We start from the raw sequence: 20,688 nt of genomic DNA, 5'->3' as shown, positions 1-20,688 counted from the left end.
TGTATCACCAAGGACGAACCATTCGAAGCGCCGAGCTAGCGGAACAGTACCGACCGAAAGGTCCAAATGAGAGAAATTTGTCGTGGAGGCAGACAAAAATGTAGCGTCCCCAGTGTTGAGGCAAACTAGATCCGCTTGGTGGAAGACGTCTAGCAATAGTGAGCCACGCGGACAAGGATGTGGAGACCCCAAAGTGGGTGGTGGGCAATGAAGTCCCCAACCAGCAAATAGGGGGTGGGGGGTGGAAGCTGACCAAGAAGATGAAGGAGATCAGCTCGTGCCATTTGTGTGGACAATGGAATGTACACAGTACAAAGAGAAAAGGTATATCCAGAAGGGGAAAGACGGACAGCGACAGCTTGGAAGGAAGTGTTTAAGGGGATTGGGTGATAATGGAGAGTATCATGGAGAAGAATCATGAGTCCTCCATGTGCTGGAGTGCCTTCAACAGAGGGGAGATCAAATCGGAAGGACTGAAAATGGGGGAGAACAAAGCGGTCAAGGGGACCCAGCTTTGTTTCCTGAAGACAGAAGATGACCGGCGAGTAGGATCGTAAGAGGTTCGACAATTCATCCCGATTGGCTCGAAGGCCGCGGATATTCCAGTGGATAATGGACATAGGGTGAACAGAAAATGGAGGAATGTGACCAAGGTTGCCGTCAACTCAGTGACTGATCAGGGCTTGCGACCGACAGCATGGAATGGCATTCAGCCGAAGGCAGAAGATCCTGATCTACAGGTTGTTCAGGAGCAGCTCCTGCCACCAGCGATCGGCCGGTTGATCGGCCGCCAGCAGTGCGCCTCGGCAACACAGAAGACGGCCGAGGGCGATTACCGCCAGGTGGTGCTGTAGATGAGACACGCCTTGGCGGAGAAGGAGAGGAACTGGGTTTATTACTAGCCTTCTTGGAAACATGATGTTTAGATGAAGGAGGAACCGATGGTTGGGAAGTTGGGGTACATAAAAAATCTTCACGAGTATGCTCTTTTTTCGAAGTCTTGGTGTCTGACTTTTGGGCTCGAGATTTAGCAGAACCCGATGAAGGGTGAGCCACAGAGTGGGCAGGCGAAAGTGGGGAGGTTGAACGGGCGATCTTTGCGCTGGCCGATCTGACGACCGTGGCACTAAAGGTAAGGTCACAAGTCTGTGTGGCCGCCTCCTTTGTTGGCCGAGGATAGGCAAGGACAGTGCTGTATTTTCCTGTCTGAGGCACGGTGGGCTGTCGACTGGCGATTAATTTTCGAGCAGCAAAGGTCGACACCTTTTCCTTCATTCTCATTTCCTGAATGAGCTTTTCGTCTTTAAAAATTGGGCAATCTCGAGAGGAAGCAGCGTGGTCACCCATACAGTTGATGCAACGAGGGGATGGAGGTGGACAAGCACCCTCATGGGCATCCTTGCCACACGTAAAACATTTGGCCGGATTGGAACAGGACTGGCTGGTGTGATTGAACCGCTGACACCGATAGCAACGTGAAGGGTTTGGGATGTAAGGGCGAACGGAAATTATCTCATAGCCTGCTTTGATTTTTGATGGGAGTTGAACTTTGTCAAATGTCAAGAAGACAGTACGGGTTGGAATGATGTTCGTGTCAACCCGTTTCATGACTCTATGAACTGCCGTTACCCCCTGGTCAGACAGGTAGTGTTGAATTTCCTCGTCAGACAATCCGTTGAGAGAGCGTGTATAAACGACCCCATGTGACGAATTTAAAGTACAGTGCGGTTCCACCCGGACAGGGAAGGTGTGTAGCAGTGAAGTACGCAGCAATTTTTGTGCCTGGAGGGCACTGACTGTTTCTAACAAGGTGCCATTTCGTAATCTGGAACACGACTTTACAGGACCTGCAATTGCGTCAACATCTTTCTGAATAATGAAAGGGTCGACCGTGGAGAAGTCGTGACCTTCATCAGACCGAGAAACAACAAGGAACTGTGGCAACAATGGAAGGACTGTCTGTGGCTGAGACTCATTGAACTTACGCTTGTGAGCTGACATAGTAGAAGATGAGGAACCCATTGCGAAAGTATCCCCCATGATTACCGGCGTCTCCGATGGCATGCTCCATCCTTGTGGGGGACCCCTCTGAGGCCACTCCCGCCTTAGGTGATTGTTCACACCTCAGGTCACACCTCCCGACAAACGGACGGAGGGACCAATCAGCACTTTTGGAAGGTATCAGCTCAGGTAATCACCCCTCCCTGGGCCTGGCCGTTACCAGGGGGTACGTACGTGTCCTACCTGTCTACCCGGAGCGGGGAATTACGTGTTACCCCGTCACCAGCTACGCATGGAAATGCGTGGGTCGGCCTTCAGACACGCACAGGGAGGAAAAAAGAGAAAGGGAAAGGAAAGAAGAGATCTCTGAAATGCCGCAGCGGAGAAAAGGGCAAAGAGAAGAGGTAAGGAAAGGAGAAGGACAAAGGAAGGACAAAGACTTGCAAGCGGAGAAAGCAAAGAATTTGTTACAGTTTCAAGCGTCCGTCTCCGGACGTAGGCACAAAACATACTCCCAGAGGGGGAGAAAGGGAAGGAAAGAGGCGGAGGTGTGGGGAGGGGGGTGAAGAGGGGGGTGAAGAGGGGGGATGGGGAAGGATGCGGAAAGGGAAGGTATGCAGCCCGGAAAGGAAGGAAGGCCACATTAGCTCTGGGTCCCGTGCTCGCTACGCACGTATCCACAAAAGAGTTGTGGACCCCCTGGGGGGCAGGGGAGGAGTGTTTGTTGGATTTGAAAAAGCTATTTTCTCTATTGAGGTTGAATTTGAATGGGACTGTGGAGTTATTTGGTTATGTATACTAGATGTAGATGAAATCAAGTTAATTACTGGGTGTTTTTACTGGCCACTCAATTCTTACCCAGATCATGCAATGCTATCTGACAGACTATTGTGCAAAGTACTTTTGAACACATCTTCTGAAAACTGTCTTGAGCAGCTAGTTCAGCAGCCCACACACAATGAGAATATCTTAGACCCTCTAGCTACAAATATGCCTGACCTTATTGACATCAGTGTGAAAATGGGGTTAGAGATCATGATGTCATTATAGCAACTATGGTTATGAAAGTTAATACATCAGTCAAGGTGGCTAGGAGAGTGTTTCTGCTAGAAAGGGTAGATAAGCAGCCTTACCATGCCACTTAGGCAGTGAATTGACATCAGTTAGTTCCAGTATGCTAGACGTAGAGGAATTATGGTCAAAGTTTAAGCAGACTGTACATCATGGTCTGGAGAGTTGTGTGTCTATAGTAGGGTGCAGGTAAGACAGCAGCTGAATGAAGTGTTCTGCACAGAGACAGAGAGAGAGAGAGAGAGAGAGAGAGAGAGAGAATGCTTGCAACATTGCCAGTTTACACTGCCAGCGCTGCACTGTTCGACATTCGCTGAGTGGTAAGCAGTCACATGTCTATCAATGTTGTTATTCATAAGAATCTCACCATTCCAATGGATATGTTATGTACCTATACTTTAAGTTCACATTTCAGTCATACTTTCTGAGCAGATTTGCTTGCTGTTTTCATAGATTCCAATCTCTTTTTCATCTACTCAATGTATTTTTTGTTCTTATACATGATTCTTCTTATTGAGACAAAATAATGACAGTGGTGACGCTTCCTAAGTGAAGAAGCACTCTCTTCAACATGCAGCTGAGACCAATTAGAAATGTTTTACAAGGTATCTTCAAATGTTTCATTTATACTGCCATGAACATGCAGTTCCTGCACACATTAACATATATAGCAAGCAACATCGTAGCCACGTAAATGAACAGTATACTACTGATTTTGTAGGAAATGCAATTGTCAGCCACTATTTCAGAACGACCGCAGACAGCAAGAAAACAGACATGTACTGGAATTATTTTAACTGTGGGAGTGAAAATAGTGTGATCAAGCGAAAACAACAGCAATGAGAATGAATTTCAATAGCAGCTTGATGCTATATAAATTAAAAATTTTAGCAAAGTATACCTGGACCAGCCAAGACAGGCAGTCCTGTAAGTACATATGTGGATGCAAGAAAAGCCCCATTGATCAGTGTGTAATAACGCTAAAATATTTCTGAGTGAAAATATAAACAACGTACTGTGTGTTACTCAACAGTGACATAAATGTAGCACATTTTGAAATAATGCAAACTGTTGATCATAAACTTGTGATTTATATATTCAGGTCAACCTAATGAACTACTCAACTAACTAATCTTGTACTTTCACAGTTTGTCAAATCGTTTCAAGATAAAAAAAAAAAAGAAGACTGATTTTTTTGAAATGTCAGAAATTATTTTCAGGTACTTAGAATAGCTACTAACAATCACAATTTCCCTCTACACAAATAAAATATAAAACTGCATAATCATTGTTTCAAAGATGCATTCTCAGCTACTAATAACTAATAACAGAGATCCAACTGCCACACAGAAAAGGTGGTGATGAGTTAAGTACTTACCAACTACAAGCCAATTAATCAACACCACCTTCTTCGCAGTCAGACTGCGATGAATCTGACTCATGGAGGTTTATTATGAAAGGCTCAATAATGCAGTCCCCACTGATTTCTTGTTGATAGTCCTCAGCCTGTAATTTTTCTGCATGCCTTACACAGTCCAACCATGCAGAAATCATGATGTTCTCAATTATTGCATACATAGGACTCTCAATATCTGCAGTTTTAAAGGTACTGTTCTTTTCTGTGATGTAAGCTTTCAACTGCACCCACACCATCTCGATGGGATTGTAATGGTAGTGGTACTCTAATTACTTGGTGCCCATATTGTTTAGCAATCTTGTCTATCTCATAGGTATGGTAAGCTTGCTTATTTGCATTGAAAAGCAGCATCAGTTCTGCTCTGGTTCGTGATATATCGTGAGGGATGTTATTACTTGATAACCAAATGACAACATCTGACTTCATGGTATTGGTGCTAGGGACATTGTTGAGTTGTGTTGAGTGGACACTGGCATTGTCCGTCACAATAACTGAATTTGGACAGAGATATGGCCATAATTGTTTTGTAAACCATTGTCTGAATACACTGTACATCATCTTGCTTACTTTCAGGAATAAATCATGTGTCCACTGACCCTGCAAGTACACTAATAAGCCGACTACTCTCACCTATTTGAACTTTAAGACCACCAAACCCATTGCTCATTTTCCAGCACATTGATCTTGTGTGGTTTTGGTTCACATACATTTTGTCTATATAACAAATGCGAGATGTCCCACTGTCTCGAATCTCCTGCATTCTTCTTCAAAATACAGTCCTTGCAGCTACAATATCATTCTTCTCCATAGAGAATTTTCTCCCATTGTTCATCTTATGATATTCAAAGCCTATTTCCTTTAATATCCATGGCATTGTCCATCAACTGTCATTAAAATCCAATTTGTCTTTCATTCAGGAAACTAAATTGTCTGCAGTCAGGTATTCGCCTTTTGAATACATATCAAATATTGTCCGAAGTAAAATATTACTAGAACAATTGTCCACATCACCTACTTCCCTGGTGATTTAAAAGATGCTGACTCATTGGCTTTGATAGATGCATTCATTTCACTGGAGATACAATGCACAGTTCACAGTCCCACACAGCATGCCTCAGCTGTTTTCACCCGGCTGCCGGCAACGCTAGAGTGACAACCCTGTGGCGATGAGTTGTCTGCTTTGGCTTCACTTTCGAAGAAGTTGTACAATCAGAATACTATAGCTCTTACTTGCTTGTGTAGTGCTTGCCTCTTTCCTGATCCATCAGCCATAATTAACACTTTGCAGACAATATAATCATCCACACATGTACACTGGAGAAGAAATCACCACTACACATTTAAAGCACACACAACAATGCATAAAACAGACTGAAGAGGGGGAATGACGCTACTGTTTGGGGTGTCACATAGTACACTGACCCTTGCTACTGCGCATCACACCATCACCTGCTGTCTTAGCTCCACACAGCTATAGTAGGTGGATTAAGGATGGAAAAGACCCACCATGGTTTAGTAACGAAATTCAGAAAATGCTGAGGAAGCAGAGGCTGTTGCACTCTCAGTTCAAAAGAGAATGCACAAATGCCAGTGAGCAAAGGTTAGTAGAGATTTGTGTGTCTGTGAAAAGATCTATGCACAAAGTATACAACAACTACCACCATCACATCTTAGCAGAAGATCTGGCAGACAACTATTACGTAAAATCACTAAGCATATCTAAGGCTTCCATCCAGTCCCTTGTTGGCTAGTCTGGTATGGCAGTTGAAGATAACAACATAAAAGCCGAAGTTTTAAATTTCACGTTCAAAAAATTGTTCACACAGGAGAATCACATGAACATGCCATCATTTGACTATCGAACAGACTCCTATATGGACGACGTAGTATTAAGCATCCCTGGTATAGAGAAGCAACTGAAAGATTTGATTGCAAATAGTCACCACATCCAGATGGAACACCAATTCAGTTTTACAAAGAGCGCTTTACAGCACTGGCCCCTTACCTAGCTTGCATTTACGGTAAATCTTTCACCCGGTGCAAAGTCCCAAGCAACTGAAAAAAGTGTAAGTAACACATGTATATAAGAAGGGTGAAAGAACAGACCCACAAAATTACAGACCAATACCACTAACATTGGGTAGCTGTAGAATCCTTGAACACATTCTCAGTTTGACTACAATAAATTTTCTTGAGACCAAGAATCTTATACACACGAATCAGCATGCTATTAGAAAGCATCATTCATGCAAAACTCAACTTGCCCTTTTCTCACATGATTCTACTGCAAACTATGGATGAAGAGCAACAGGCAGATTCCATATTTCTAGATTTCTGGCAATCATTTGACAAAGGTAATAGCATATGGAATAGCATTAGAGACAAGGATATCATCAGGAAAAAGGATATCATCAGGAAAACCACAGGAAAATGTGATAGGACTGCTGTAGTTCTCTATGTACATAAACAATTTCGTGGATAAGGTGGGGGGCATTCTGCATTTGTTTGTTGATGATGGTATGGCGTATGGTAACATGTTGAAGTTGAGTGACTGTAGGATGATACAGAGTGACTTAAGACAAAATTTCTAGTTGGTGTCATGAATGGTAGCTAGCTCTAAATGTAGCATTAGCAGTGTCCTGCTTGACACAGTCACGTCGTTTAAATATCTGGGCATAACATTACACAGTGATATGAAATGGAACAAGCACGTGAGGACAGCGCTAGGGAAGGCAAATGGTCAACTTCAGTTAACTGGAAGAATTTTAGGAAAGTGTGGTTCATCTGTAAAGAAGATCACATATAGGCTGCTGGTGCGACCTATTCTTGAGTACTGCTCAAGTGTTCAGGACCTGTACCAGGTCGGATTAGAGAAAAACATCAAAGCAACTCAGAGGCACACTGCTAGATTTGTTATCGGTAGGGAATTCCTGGAGGGAAGGAGATGTTCTTTTCAAGAAACACTACTGAGAAAATTTAGAGAACCAGCATTTGAATCTGACTGCCGAACAATCTTACTGACACCAACATAAATTGCACATAAGAACCACGAAGATAAGATATGAGAAATCAGGTCTTATACGAAGGCATATAGGCAGTCATTTCTCCCTTGCAGAACAGAAAAGGTAATGACTAGTAGCGGTACAGGGTACCCTCAGCCATGTGCTGTACGGTGGCTTGTGGAGTATCTATGTGCATGTAGATGTGGATGCCTGAACAACCACGAGTGAAGGCAAATGCAGTTGTTCCCCACACACAAAACGCCAGCTGCAGATCTCTAATGTATACACCACTTCTGTAAAGTGATAGAGAAATGAGTCTTACAGTTCTCATCTGTCTGACTTAGAAAGTTTACAGCAGTTCTCTAGTGTCACCAAAGTTTGTCAATGAAAAATCGAAATTTCGTTATTTAATACTAAAAAAGCTGTTAATACAAATAATACCCAAAACTGGTGTGGTTTCTCGATCTGATTATGTCTATTTTGTCATTGTATGCTAGATAAAACAAAATACGCCTTTCTAATATTGCAGCAATTCTGTAACACACACCAAATAAGCGAGACTGTTTTGGCACAAATGATCATTTTTATAACACGACAGAATATAATTCACAAAGTACCAATATCAAATGCCTATTACGCATACTAGAAGCAAAAAGCTTTATGTCAGGAAACATTTTCACATTTCATTCATACACACCAGTTTCTCAAGCATGAGATCAAAAAGTAGTATTACGAAATTTTTATATAAATTTGGAATCGTCTTATTCTTCCATAATTTGTGTGATGTCCCCGTTTCTTCTGCTTCCTCATTCTAACAATCTTGTCATCACCAATTCTGTAGCTATTCCTGCCATTGTCAAAATTTGTTCACCGATTAACTTCACTGACCCGGCCAGAATCACTGGTTTAGTTACCCCGCGATTAATATGCAGTTAGGCATTGTTAGATATTCGTACAAAACTTTTCTGCGTTACTTCCAAAATAGAACTTAAGCGGCTGCTAACCGGGGACTGTACAACTAGTCCTTAGTAGTGCCGCGATCTGGCCAAAAATTTTCTGTCCAAATTTAATTTTCTTGGATACGACAAGAAGTTAATATGTAATCTTTCTCACTTGTTATTCCTATAGTCGTTTATTTCCATTCTGGTAGACTCAATCTATGGATTTCGCTAGTAATTATAACAATGCTGATCATTTGGAGACCCAATCAACCACATAATACAACAGCGATTGGCATTCATCCGTTCAGCTTTACTCCGCTCAGCTCGTATAGCCCCATCCCCTTTTATCTGTGGAAAGTTTATTTCTAGATGTGACGAGGATTCTCCTGACAGAGACAACACGTACACTATGCACGCATTCAAAAATCAACTTATGATTCATTCAGAAATGAACTTAAAACGAGTTCAAAAATGTTCAAAAACCAACAAGGATGCATTTCAAGATCATATAAATGATTGATAGATCAATATGCGCTGGATGCTAGGCGCTTTGAGAAACAAGTTATTTTTCCTTGAGAATTTGAATTTGGTGCCCCCCTTTTCCCGGTAGCATCTAGCTGCTTGCTGCAACTGCTTGCATAGCCAACAGCCACATTCCTGTAGCCAGAAGGGGGAGAATCTACTACTCAAACACAACTCAACAGCGCATGTGTATGAACCCGCTCGTAACTGCTAACACAAATCAAATGTAAACAGTCGTGACTTCGTGCTCATCGGAGGGAATTTGTTGTTATGAAGTATTGCATAGTCTTCCTAAAGCCTTAAAAACATTTGCTGTTGGCAGAAGCTTGCATGAGGACTACGTGTAGTCGTCGTATATAGCGCACTTCCTCTACAATTTAAGTTATTTTCCTTTTTTTCCTCTCATTTATGTTTTACTGTTGAAGTATTATTCTGCAGTAGCAGGATACAGTAATATCCTTTGTTAGAGTAATGGTTCTTACCAAACAAAATTACAAAAATTTAACTGAAAACTAAAACAATGAAAAATTCCCGGAATTCTAAAAAATTCCCGGGTCTTTCCCGGTTTTTACCCAGATGAAAAAATTCCCAGGTTTTTCCCGGATCTCCCGGTTGTCCCGGGTCATATACACCCTGTATGTGGCAAGATAAATACTTCCATAACAAGACTGTGGCAACATAGTGTACCTTTACAGTTAAATGCAAGGGCTTTAGTTTGAGAATACCACTGATGGCTTCCTGAATGAGAATGCATGAAAAGCGTCTAGTTGAAGGTCTACAAAATGTCTATCTCATCTCAGAATTAGAGAGGTGTCAACATTGTGAATTATTCCACACATTGTTTACTGACAAATCAATATTTATTCACAACGAAACCAACACGTCACATCCCTCAAACACGACAAGTGACTGTAAGACTAGTTGTTTCATTTTTAATGTATGGTGAAACATTACTGACAATCAGTTCACAAGTCCAGTGGTTGTCAACGATCATCATAAGGGAGTGAGATCTCAGCAATTCCTTCAGAAATTAAACTTTGGGACATTCCAATGGAATTTGCTATCTCAGTCTGTGAATTGTTAGCTCATTTCCGTGAATGATTTAACTAGTCACAGATGCATCATACTGTTGAGACAACAACTTTAATCATTGAAATTACCACAAGTACTACATAATTGATGCTCCTGTGATTAGAAATGTAATCATGATTATAATCAATAGCTATACAGCAAACCCACACTAGGAAGCAGCTAAACTGGCAGCCGGGAGGGGAATATCAGTTCTCCCACCTTTAGTCCAACTTGGTCAGTTGCACTCAAGTGCACACTGTCGCCAAAATGTCACTTCTGCCATAGCTGTGACCCAGGTAATACATAAGAAGCAACAGCTATCAGAGAGACACCTATTGTTGACAGGGTTTATGTGGCAACACACAACTTCATTCACATTGCAGCAGGCACAGCTTAACAACTTTGTTGCTAACCACAATCTGCTTGTGTGTTCACTGTGTAAACATGATGTACATCTGCAAAGAGAGCTGTGACTTTCATCACGTGCTGCTGCTGTTCTTCTTTGCAAGTTAAGATAACTCAATTACAAGACATATTGGGTCAAACAGAAGTAAGCATATCAAATGTATAAAAATTTATTTGCAACCTTAAAGATAATCCTAGAGGAAATGAAGTCTTACTGGACTACAGACTGCAACTGCCATGTTGTTATTTCTCTTCCCTGAAGTTACACACTGTTTCCTCTCTGCTCCCTTTCCCATCATCTCCCACTTTTGTTTTCCCTCCTTAAACTTTATCAATTTGAGGCAGAACACTTGCCGGACAAACAGTATTCTACTTGTCCTGTCTCATATGCCGATGTTACTTGTAAGAAGCAAGACTCCAATTTTTTTTCCCCACAAAGATTAAAACCAACAGACAGAGATAATGAATGCTTAAATGGTCATGTAGTTAAAACAGAAATAGTTACATAATTTAGATGAGTAGTTACAGTTCATTCTGCTACAATATACCTTATTACCCGTACAAGAATATATTACTAAACAGGAATATAGCTGTAGTTGCTATTTCAATATAGTACTTCAAACATTTGCTTGGTGCATAGTTTCACTGCCATTATACAATGTTTAAAAGAAGTCACTGTCTATTTCTGGCCACATACAGGGTGACAATTATTGAACTATATGACAAAAAGCTAAGTTACTTGCAAACTATGGCATGCACACACTTTTTTCAACATGTAAATATCATTACAGATACTTGGATTTAGATTATGACATGTTCGACATGCCTGCCATCATTGGCAATGATGTGGTGCTGACAAATAGCGAAACTCTGCATGATCCACTGTAGTGTCGGAACATCGATGCTGTCGATGACTTCCTGAATTGTTATTTTCAGCTGCAATGGTTTTGGGATTATTGCTGTGCACCTTGTCCTCAATATAGCCACACAAAAAGGAGTCACATGTGTTCAGATCCAGAGAATATGGCGGCCAATCGAGGCCTATGCCAGTGGCCTCTGGGTACCCAAGAGCCAGAATGCAGTTCCCAAAGCGATCCTCCAGGACATCAAAAACTCTCCTGCTTCGATGGGGTTGAGCTCCGTGTTACATGAACCACAACATGTTGAAATCAGGGTCACTTTGGATAATGGGGAATAAATCATCTTCCAAAACCTTCACAAACCGTTCAGCAGTCACCGTGCCATCAAGGACTATCGCACACTGCTAACTACACAGTCACCCGTTGAAGGGGATTCTCAATCCCCCAAATGTGCCAATTTTGCTTATTGATGAATCCATTCAAATGCAAATGGGAATGGCTGACTCCAAGAAGGTGCAGGCGCATGTGCCCCATGCCCAACAAAGCAGTTGGGACATCCTAACACAAATTGTTCAGAAGTTATGATGATTTTATTTCATATAGCTCAATAATTGTCACCCTGTAAGTCTTTATTGCAATATGCTTTATGCTATCCATTGATTTCTGTAATTTTGTCATTTTCAAATGAGTGCCTTGTAATTCATTGTGGTTACATGTCAGACAGCATTGTTCAGCAGATAGTTTTCTGGTTCGGCTAGACAAGCATGGGCATTTGGGACAAAGGCTTCTGACATCTAATGACTGTGGTGTATGGTGAGAACACAAGAGGGAGAATCGTATGGAATATGTGGAAAGGGTACTGTCTATACTCGCATGTCCCTGCATTAGTTTCAGGTTTCTATAGCATAATTTGTATGTACAATTGAGCAGAACTGCCTTTTCCTCTTTCTGTGTGCGTAAATGCCAGTATCTTTTGCCCAGAGCCTCAATTATTTTAAACAGTATATAATTATCTAGAAAGCAATGTATGATACTTGTCTGACAAATTTAATAAAATACTTCCTAGTATACACACACACACACACACACACACACACACACACACACACACACACACACAAATTCCTACACAGATGCAATACAAAAACTATAATGATTTAGGTACAGAAATTAGGACATATATACATCAGTAATTTGCTTTTTTTTGTGCAGAATTACTGAATGGAACAAGACAGGGAACAAGTATTCTTATCAAGTTCCCTCCACCACACACTCCATGGCAGCTTTCTTAGTACATAAGGAATCAGCCAAGGATACATAAACAATTAGAGTACTCACCTCAACATTAACTTTATCAGTGGCCATAACTGCTTTAATATTTCCTTTTGTATCAATGTCAGCAGCAGCATCAATGTTTACTGGGCAATCAGAGTCCTAAAATAATACAGAGTGTCTTATAAACAACATACCAAAATGTAAATACTGCAATGGAAAGTCCTTAATGGAATATAAATATGAAAGGAATAAAGGTAACAGCTCACCATATAGTTGAGGCACTGAGTGGTCAATGGAGGCATAAACACAATTGAGACATCTTTCCCAGTCTCCCTCTTCCTCCATTCCACCTCCTCCCCTCAATCTAATCGTACACATCAATGCACACTGAGCCCAATTCCCTCTGCCTTTGGCCAGAAGGAGCTCATTGGTACTATATTCTAATCACTTGTGCCTGCTACCTCTGCTTCCCAGCCAGCATAAACCCTTCCCCCAACCCTCCCTCTCATCGCCTCCATCTCCTCATTGCCCATACTATCCAACACAACCCCACATCTCAGTCGAGATATAGACCAGTCACAATGTAGTCAGTCAAGTCAATGTAGCCATGCAGAGGTGTATGCATAGGACGACAACTCATTCAAAAGCTAGAAATATTCCCAGTCTCGCTTAAGTGCCTATCAATGATTCAATGCCTCAATTATATGGTGAGTTGTTTTACGTATAGCTTACATGATTTATATCAAAATGGAAAACGTACTATTACAATAAATGTAGCCATCTTAAATCATCTTCACATGGACAACTGAAAGCAATTAAGGAAAAAGAAACAACCAAATGTACAAATCAGGTACATCAACAAAACAGAATAGATTTACATTACAATTATTAAAAGTTTTCTTCACATTCACATACAAATTGCAACAAAAATTTGGGGCCACATTTACTGAAAAGCTTGAAGCATGTTGTCATATTCTGAGGGGGCCACACAGTAAAAGTGTAATTACTGCTGATGTCCCTGTAGGCTGGAAACTTGTGTACTCACAAGTGCTAACAGTATGATTTTCATATGAAGCCATTGTGGGCTATAACTACTATCTGCTTCTGTTGTTCGTTTCTATAATCTCATCTGTGTCCTTTCATCTCTATATGATAATGTTGTCAAAGAAAATAGATACACCAAACACAAAATTAAAAGCAAACAGGTAACTGATTTTAATTATAACTAGGTGGAATTTCTCAAGGTGAGCTGTACTTGTAACTTCATTAGTACTGGCACTGTAGTTCTGAGAATAAAAGTATTAAACTGCAGCATTAAACAGGTAAGCACAGGCAACTGAGCAGATGGATTGCAAGGATGGCTGGGGATGGAGAATGGAGGTTTGGACAGCACAGAACACATATTCAAAACAGGACCCAAAGAAAAATGCCAATATGTTCTTAACTATAATGCCCTGCATCTTTTAAAATATGCAGCAGTAAGAACATATACCAATTTATCATGATTATTTATCCATTCAACAAGCACAAGCAGAGTGGAATCAGAAGCTGAGAATGAAGTACTAAGTCAGTTCATTGCCTCACTACTTAGTGAAGCAATTTGCATGTGATAAATCTAAATTTATCTCGCTCACCACTTCTAAAAAAAAAAAATCATGATATACAGGCCTATGTAAGATGAACAAGTGGTACAAAACATGCAAACCACCTGTACATTGGAAAGCTGTGTAGGACTAGTTAGAAAACAGTTTTTCCATTTTCTCTGTCACTGAAATGAACCTACTTGTCTCGTAAACAGCTGATGAGATTCGTCTGACATTTTCTTTCCTGCCAATAATAAGAAATGTTTTTCAATGAAGTCAATGTCCACAAGAGCCAAACAGCATTCTTCTAGGCTCTGTAACTTTACACACAAAATATAGATGTAACTCACATCTATTTATGTTTTATTTATCAGACAGATATTTAACTAATATGCAGCAGAAATTACCAATAAAACTGTGGACAATTTGCACCTAACAGTAATTGAATGAACCATATAATAATGACTCAAAAATAACCAGATGAGGAAACCGTGTTTATGAATACAATACTTCAAAATTACCTTCAGGGAAACACAAATTATGAACTGCATACACTAGGGGTGTCTGTCCCTCACCAACTATTTTACACACAGCAAAGACACTAGGTGTATATGAGCTCAATGAATGTTCATGATATCAGTTACTTTGGTATCACATTTCCTTGTTCACTGAAAAACAGAAGTTCTCCTCTTTTGAAAATGGTATTGCTTTGTGTTGTTGATTTGTAAATATTCACTCAAAATAGGTTTCAGTGACACACTGCAATAAAATGCCACTGGAATGCAAAACATAGCTCTACAAACAGAATAGGAGCAGGACTGAACCAATGGCCACCCACTACCAGCAGTATGCCATCATTTGGAACTTATGGAGTCTTTTGACAGAATACTCTCTTCAATTCTTCCTTAATAAAGAGTGTTCTCAAATTGAGATCTAACATATCCATTAGAAAACTGGAGCAGTGATCTATCAGCTCTTCAAGCACATCTGCTGGGGCACTTCACTATTTTCAGTGATTTATTACCCTTAGTTTTATTTTACTCAAGTGCAAGAAGCACAATATCTTACTTTCAAAACCAATAGTAACTGTGGAAATAATAATTTGATAAAATTTAGAATAGCATCCCCCATACACAGTTTCAATAGGTAAAAAATGAGGAACTGTTTATAAAAATGAATAAAAATAATTTTCTTTGTAGATAACTTACTGCCATTTTTTCTACCCTTTCTTTAGGGCTTTGCACAGCCATGAAGATGACTACACACCATGACCACACTATTAGACAGCAAAGCACTGTCATTTACATGGTGAGATATTATGAAATAAATTGGAATCAGGACATTGCCAGCAATTCTGTTAACAATAAACAGGAACACACCACTTATGTGTACACACTAGCAGTTTCACCACCAATATTACTTTCACATTTAATATGTGACATTCTGCTGGAGATACATGAAAAGTCATTATACATAGGAACAACTTTGTGCTGTAACAACTTATCAAATTAGTCTTCACTAAATTCATAAACAAGCTGCTCAGATGTAGGAAAGAAAATAGTGAGACAGGCTGACTTGTGTATTATAGTTGTGTTCTCAGAGGGGCAGCATTTTCATTCAGGTCTCAGTAATAAAATGAAAATGTCAGTATTACAAAAGGTACAAAAGAAAAAAATCTATCAGTGAGTTATTAACCCCAGGAATACCAACACATTTCTCATAATGCGCATTACCAAGTGCGGGTACTTCATGCCCATCCTTAAAATAAAAAAATAAAAATAAACATTATTTGTTCCTGACTTGCATCAACATCATACTTTTTAACACATAATGATATGTAAGTGAGAGTAAAGCAGCTGGGTATATCTTTTAGCCCACTCTTAGAAATAACAACATGTTTTCACTAATGTGTACTACCAACGGGAGGGTACTTTTTCATTCCCATTTGTGAAAAAAATTTCTGAAATGCAAATTTTGTTAACTGTTGTTGACTTTTACTCTCAAATACTATTTAAATAGATACTGATGTGTCAGTAAGGCCCAGAGCCTGAAAGTACTGATTGTGACATTGATTGGGTAAGTGACATCTGCTCCTACAACTTAAATTTTCGGGTTCAGTTTAACAGAAAAATTTGAAACATTTGTGGAATCTAGAAGAACAAATCATTAAAAACAATAATATTTTTTTCAAAATTTTAAAATATGAAGTAACTGACTAGACTGCAACGTTTTCAAAAGCTGAGCACCAATTGACTAGCAAGTCGCAATGTACTCAAAGAACACACAAGCACACACTGTAAGCAAACATAACAACATCGTACCTAGCCTCTAAGTAGGCTGAATGGCACGAATAAGTGTCAGTGTGGAAACTTTTCAAAATACAGTATCTTGTTAATGACGCACGCTAGAATACTGCAACAAACACCACTGACATTTTAATTTACCCTATTTTTGATCTGTTACTGTTAATAGGCATTTTTCCATTTAAAAAACTGTATGTATGCAAAAGAAATACACTTTCTAAACATTATTACAATCTGCTTATTGGCAAACAAAGAAGTAACTGACTACCAATCCAGTATGTGAAAACCACACATCAATGGCATTTTCCATTTCCACAACGTTTACAGTGCAAGTTTTAGGTGACTCACCATGTATAATTATCTAGTAGGCAATGTATAATACAGAGAGACAGACAGACAGGTACGACTGCATATGAAGTGAACACAGATCTTTACTGGGGTGATGTGCGCAAGCGAGTGCGCTCTTGCTCTTGCTCCGCTCCCCCCCCCCCCCCCCCACCCACACACACACACACACACACACACACACACACACACACACACACACACACACACACACACACACCAGTAACTAACTTTCGTTTTGGTCTTGTGCAGAATTGCTAAATGGAACAACATGGGGAACACGTTTTCTTAGTCTCAAGTTACCTCCTGAACACATTCCATGTCAGCTTTATTAGTACATAGAAAATCTGCAGAGGATACATCAACAATTAGAACACTTACCCCATCATCAACTTGATCAGTGGCCACAACTGCATCAATATTTTCTTTTATATCAATGTCAGCAGCAGGATCAGTGTTTTCTGGGCAACCAGCATCCTAAAAGGACACACGGTATTTTATAAACAACACATAAAAAGACAAATATAGTAATGGAAAGTCCTTGGTGGAACATAGATAATGAAAGAAACGAATGTAACAGCTCACCGTGTAGCTGAAACACTGAGTAGTCAATGGGGGTATAAACAAGATTGAGACCTTCTCCCCGAAGTCTTCCTCCCGACACACACTTGCACATTAATGTGCACTGAAGTACAATTCAACCCTGCCTGTGGTGAGAAGAAGGTCACTGGTGCTATGTTCCAATTCCCTGTGCCTGCTACGTCTGCCGTCCAGCTGTCTGCAACCCTTCCTCCAGCCCTCTCTCCCATTCATCACCTCCTTTACCCACTCACCCATTCTATCAAACACAAGCCATTGTCTTAGTCGAGCTACAGTGTAGTCACAATGTAGTTAGGTATACCATTGTAGTCGTGCAGGTGTATGTGCATAAGTAAATGTGTGTGTGTGTGTGTGTGTGTGTGTGTGTGTGTGTGTGTGTGTGTGTAGCTTGGAAAAATGACTAATCCCAATATGCTCAGTCTCATTTATGTGCTTATCAAGGTGAACTGTTATATTTATTCCTTACATAATTTATAGCAAAATAGAAAATGTACTAATACAATAACTGCAGCCATTTTAAATCATCCTCGCATTGACAACTGTACAAATTAGATTTGTCGCCAAAAGACAATTCAACATTTACATTACAAACAATTATTAAAAAAATTTCTTCACATTTATTGATCTCATTCATTAAGCCTAAAAAAATCATAAGAACAAGTTGATACAAAACATGTGAACCACATTGTACACTGGAAAGCTATACAGAATTAGTTAGAAAACAGTTTTTCCATATTCTCTGTCCCTGAAATGAACATATATGTCTTGTGAACAGTATTTCAGTCCTGATGCATTCAATACACTTTAATATGCTAATTTTTTGCATAAAGCAGAATGTGCCTAACACAGAAATGGAATAAAGTTTAAAGATTTAATTAATAATTCATTGTATAATGTGGAAAAGAGCATACACATTAATACTGCATTGCAGTATACATTAGTTATTCATGACTCTTCAAATACACTACTTTTAACACAGAGACTATACAGCCCTACAATGTTTTTAAGTGGCACAAAAACAAGAAAAGAGGTTTGGCATAGAGTGGCACTAAAGGTGTGGACATCAAACTGCCCCACTCCGTGTAACAACGAACAACTTATGCATGGTGTCGGTACATCAAATGAAGTGGTTTGTTTGTGAGCATTCTGTTTGTGGGCATTTCTCATTTTACATTATTACTGATGTGCAACAATGGACACTAGAGCATTGTTCTGCACTTACAAACAACCTGTCGCAATCTGCACGGTGAAGAGTTTTTTCCTTTTTTTTTCCGTTAAACAATAGTTTTACCTGGCAAGGTCAAGCATTCCAAAGAAATACACTAACTTCATTATTTACTGCCAGTTTCAGTTGACTAATAGCACTTCAAGTGATAAAATGTTGTCGAGCAAAAAGTATGTGTTGCTAACACATCACGAAAAGGTTCAGGTAATCGAGGTGAGTGAAAATGACAAACTCCCTGCATGTGAAATAATGTTGTGTTTCAAATGAGGTAAAACAAAAATTTATGATGCTTTAAGAAACAAGGATAAGATACAGGATGAATGGATGAAAGGGAATGGACAAATGAAAAAAGGCGAAGAAGACAGGAAATGAAGAAAATAATGAGAGTGTATGGGAATCATTCATAAGTGCTCAAGCAAAAAACTTACCTCTGTGTGGACCCATGTTGCAGAGTGAGGCTCTGAAAGTCACTAGATGACTGGACAGATTCAAAGCTAGGCATAACATACGGAATGAAGTGTGTGATGAAGCTAAGAATCTGTAGGAAAGTGTAGCAACAGAATGGAAAACAATAATGTACAACCTAATGGCAAATTATGACCCAAAAGACTTTTCCAATGCCAATGAAACGGGACTGTTATTGTGTACTGCCTTCAAAATCTCTAGCAATTCAAGGTGAGAAGTGCACCAGTGGAAAAATTTCTAAGGAAAGACTCACTGTACTGCTGTGTGGAACATGTTAGGTAATATGGAAAAGCCACTGCTGACTGGAAAAGTAGCAAAACCACATTGTTTCAAAAAATAGACATCAGTAAGTTTCCAGTCACATGGTGAAGCAATAAAAAGTTGTGGATGGTGAGTGGTTATGGAAGAATTGCTGGGCTCTCAAAATGCCAAAACAAAAAAAGGAAATTGCGAAGTTCTCCTATTCCTAGACAATGCAACTTGCCACCTAAAAGTCAAATTATCAAACATGAAATTGGCTTGGTTCCCACCAGTTGCAACCAGCCTCATGCAATCCATCGACCAGGGAGTTATTTAGACATTCAAGTCGCATGATAGGCAATTACTGAAGCAGTCTCTTATTCTTGGTGTCGAAGAAGCAGAAAGTGCATTTTCTCTTGCCTCGTCAGTTTTTGTCCTGGATTGGCTTGGCAGTAAGGGAAATAAAGCCTGAAACTGTTACCAAGTGAGTCAACAAAGCGGGTTTTGGAGGTCAAGAACAAGACACTTCTGTGGCCATTCAAGCTCAAGAAAATGCAACACAGCAACTGCTGAATTAAAATACAAAACATTTCATATAGTGCAGATGACTACATTCAAAGTTACTACTTTTTGTGAACTCATTCCATTTTTACTTCAGCAACGAATTTAACAGAAATCCACAATACAGAAGATGACCAGAAAGGAACAAAGGAGGAAGAGGAGAAGAAAAATGATGGCCCTAGAAAAATTAATACGTATGAAGGAGCATAGACAATGTTCTGCCATCAGCAGCACACACAAATTCTCCCAAGCTGTTAGAACTATCGTATAGTGCAAAATATTGCATAGGAAAAAAAGTTTTTTTTCAGGAAATTCAAGCAGGTTTCCCACCTTGATATGTGATGAAAAAAGTGGAATGTAAAGCAAATAAACACAGGAATAATACGTGAAAACATACAACAATAAATGAAATTAAAGTTAGAGTAAAAACACAAATATACTGTGTTATTTACCAATTAGTGTAATCGTGTAGTATTCTATTGTACAACATACAGTAAATAAACACCTACTATGCAGTAGTGAAGGTACATAAATTTGTGCATAATTATAAATTTGTATTTTTATGTATGATATCTGATAAATTTTATGTAACCTAGTGAGCTCTGTGTAATTTGGAAACTTTTCCAACTTGGAAAATTATTTTAGTCCCATGTGATTTCATTTTGATCAAGTTTTACTGTACAGTGGTAATTCACCACCTTATCTGCTCAATAGCTGATGGCAGCAACATAAAAAACATCTTATATCCTTTCTTGTTTCCAGGAGGGAATGACTACTGCCTTTTTCCTAAAATAAAAATAC

General features: G+C 39.6%; 1 protein-coding gene across 1 annotated transcript in view; it reads right to left on the bottom strand.

The window, feature by feature from the left end:
* Nucleotides 1–20,688, bottom strand: part of LOC124554842 — a 511,599-nt gene that overhangs the window by 340,422 nt on the left and 150,489 nt on the right. Inside the window, exons 9-10 of the mRNA XM_047128504.1 lie at nt 17,178–17,273; nt 12,629–12,724 (exon numbers count right to left, since the gene is read on the bottom strand). Of these exons, the coding sequence (XP_046984460.1) occupies nt 12,629–12,724; nt 17,178–17,273 (192 nt within the window). The remainder of the gene's footprint in view (nt 1–12,628; nt 12,725–17,177; nt 17,274–20,688) is intronic.

Source organism: Schistocerca americana, chromosome X, assembly GCF_021461395.2.
Source record: "Schistocerca americana isolate TAMUIC-IGC-003095 chromosome X, iqSchAmer2.1, whole genome shotgun sequence".
In the NCBI taxonomy this organism is placed as follows: Eukaryota; Metazoa; Arthropoda; class Insecta; order Orthoptera; family Acrididae; genus Schistocerca; species Schistocerca americana.
Note: the sequence above shows the minus strand (reverse complement) of the source record. Positions and strands in the feature narration are given on the sequence as shown.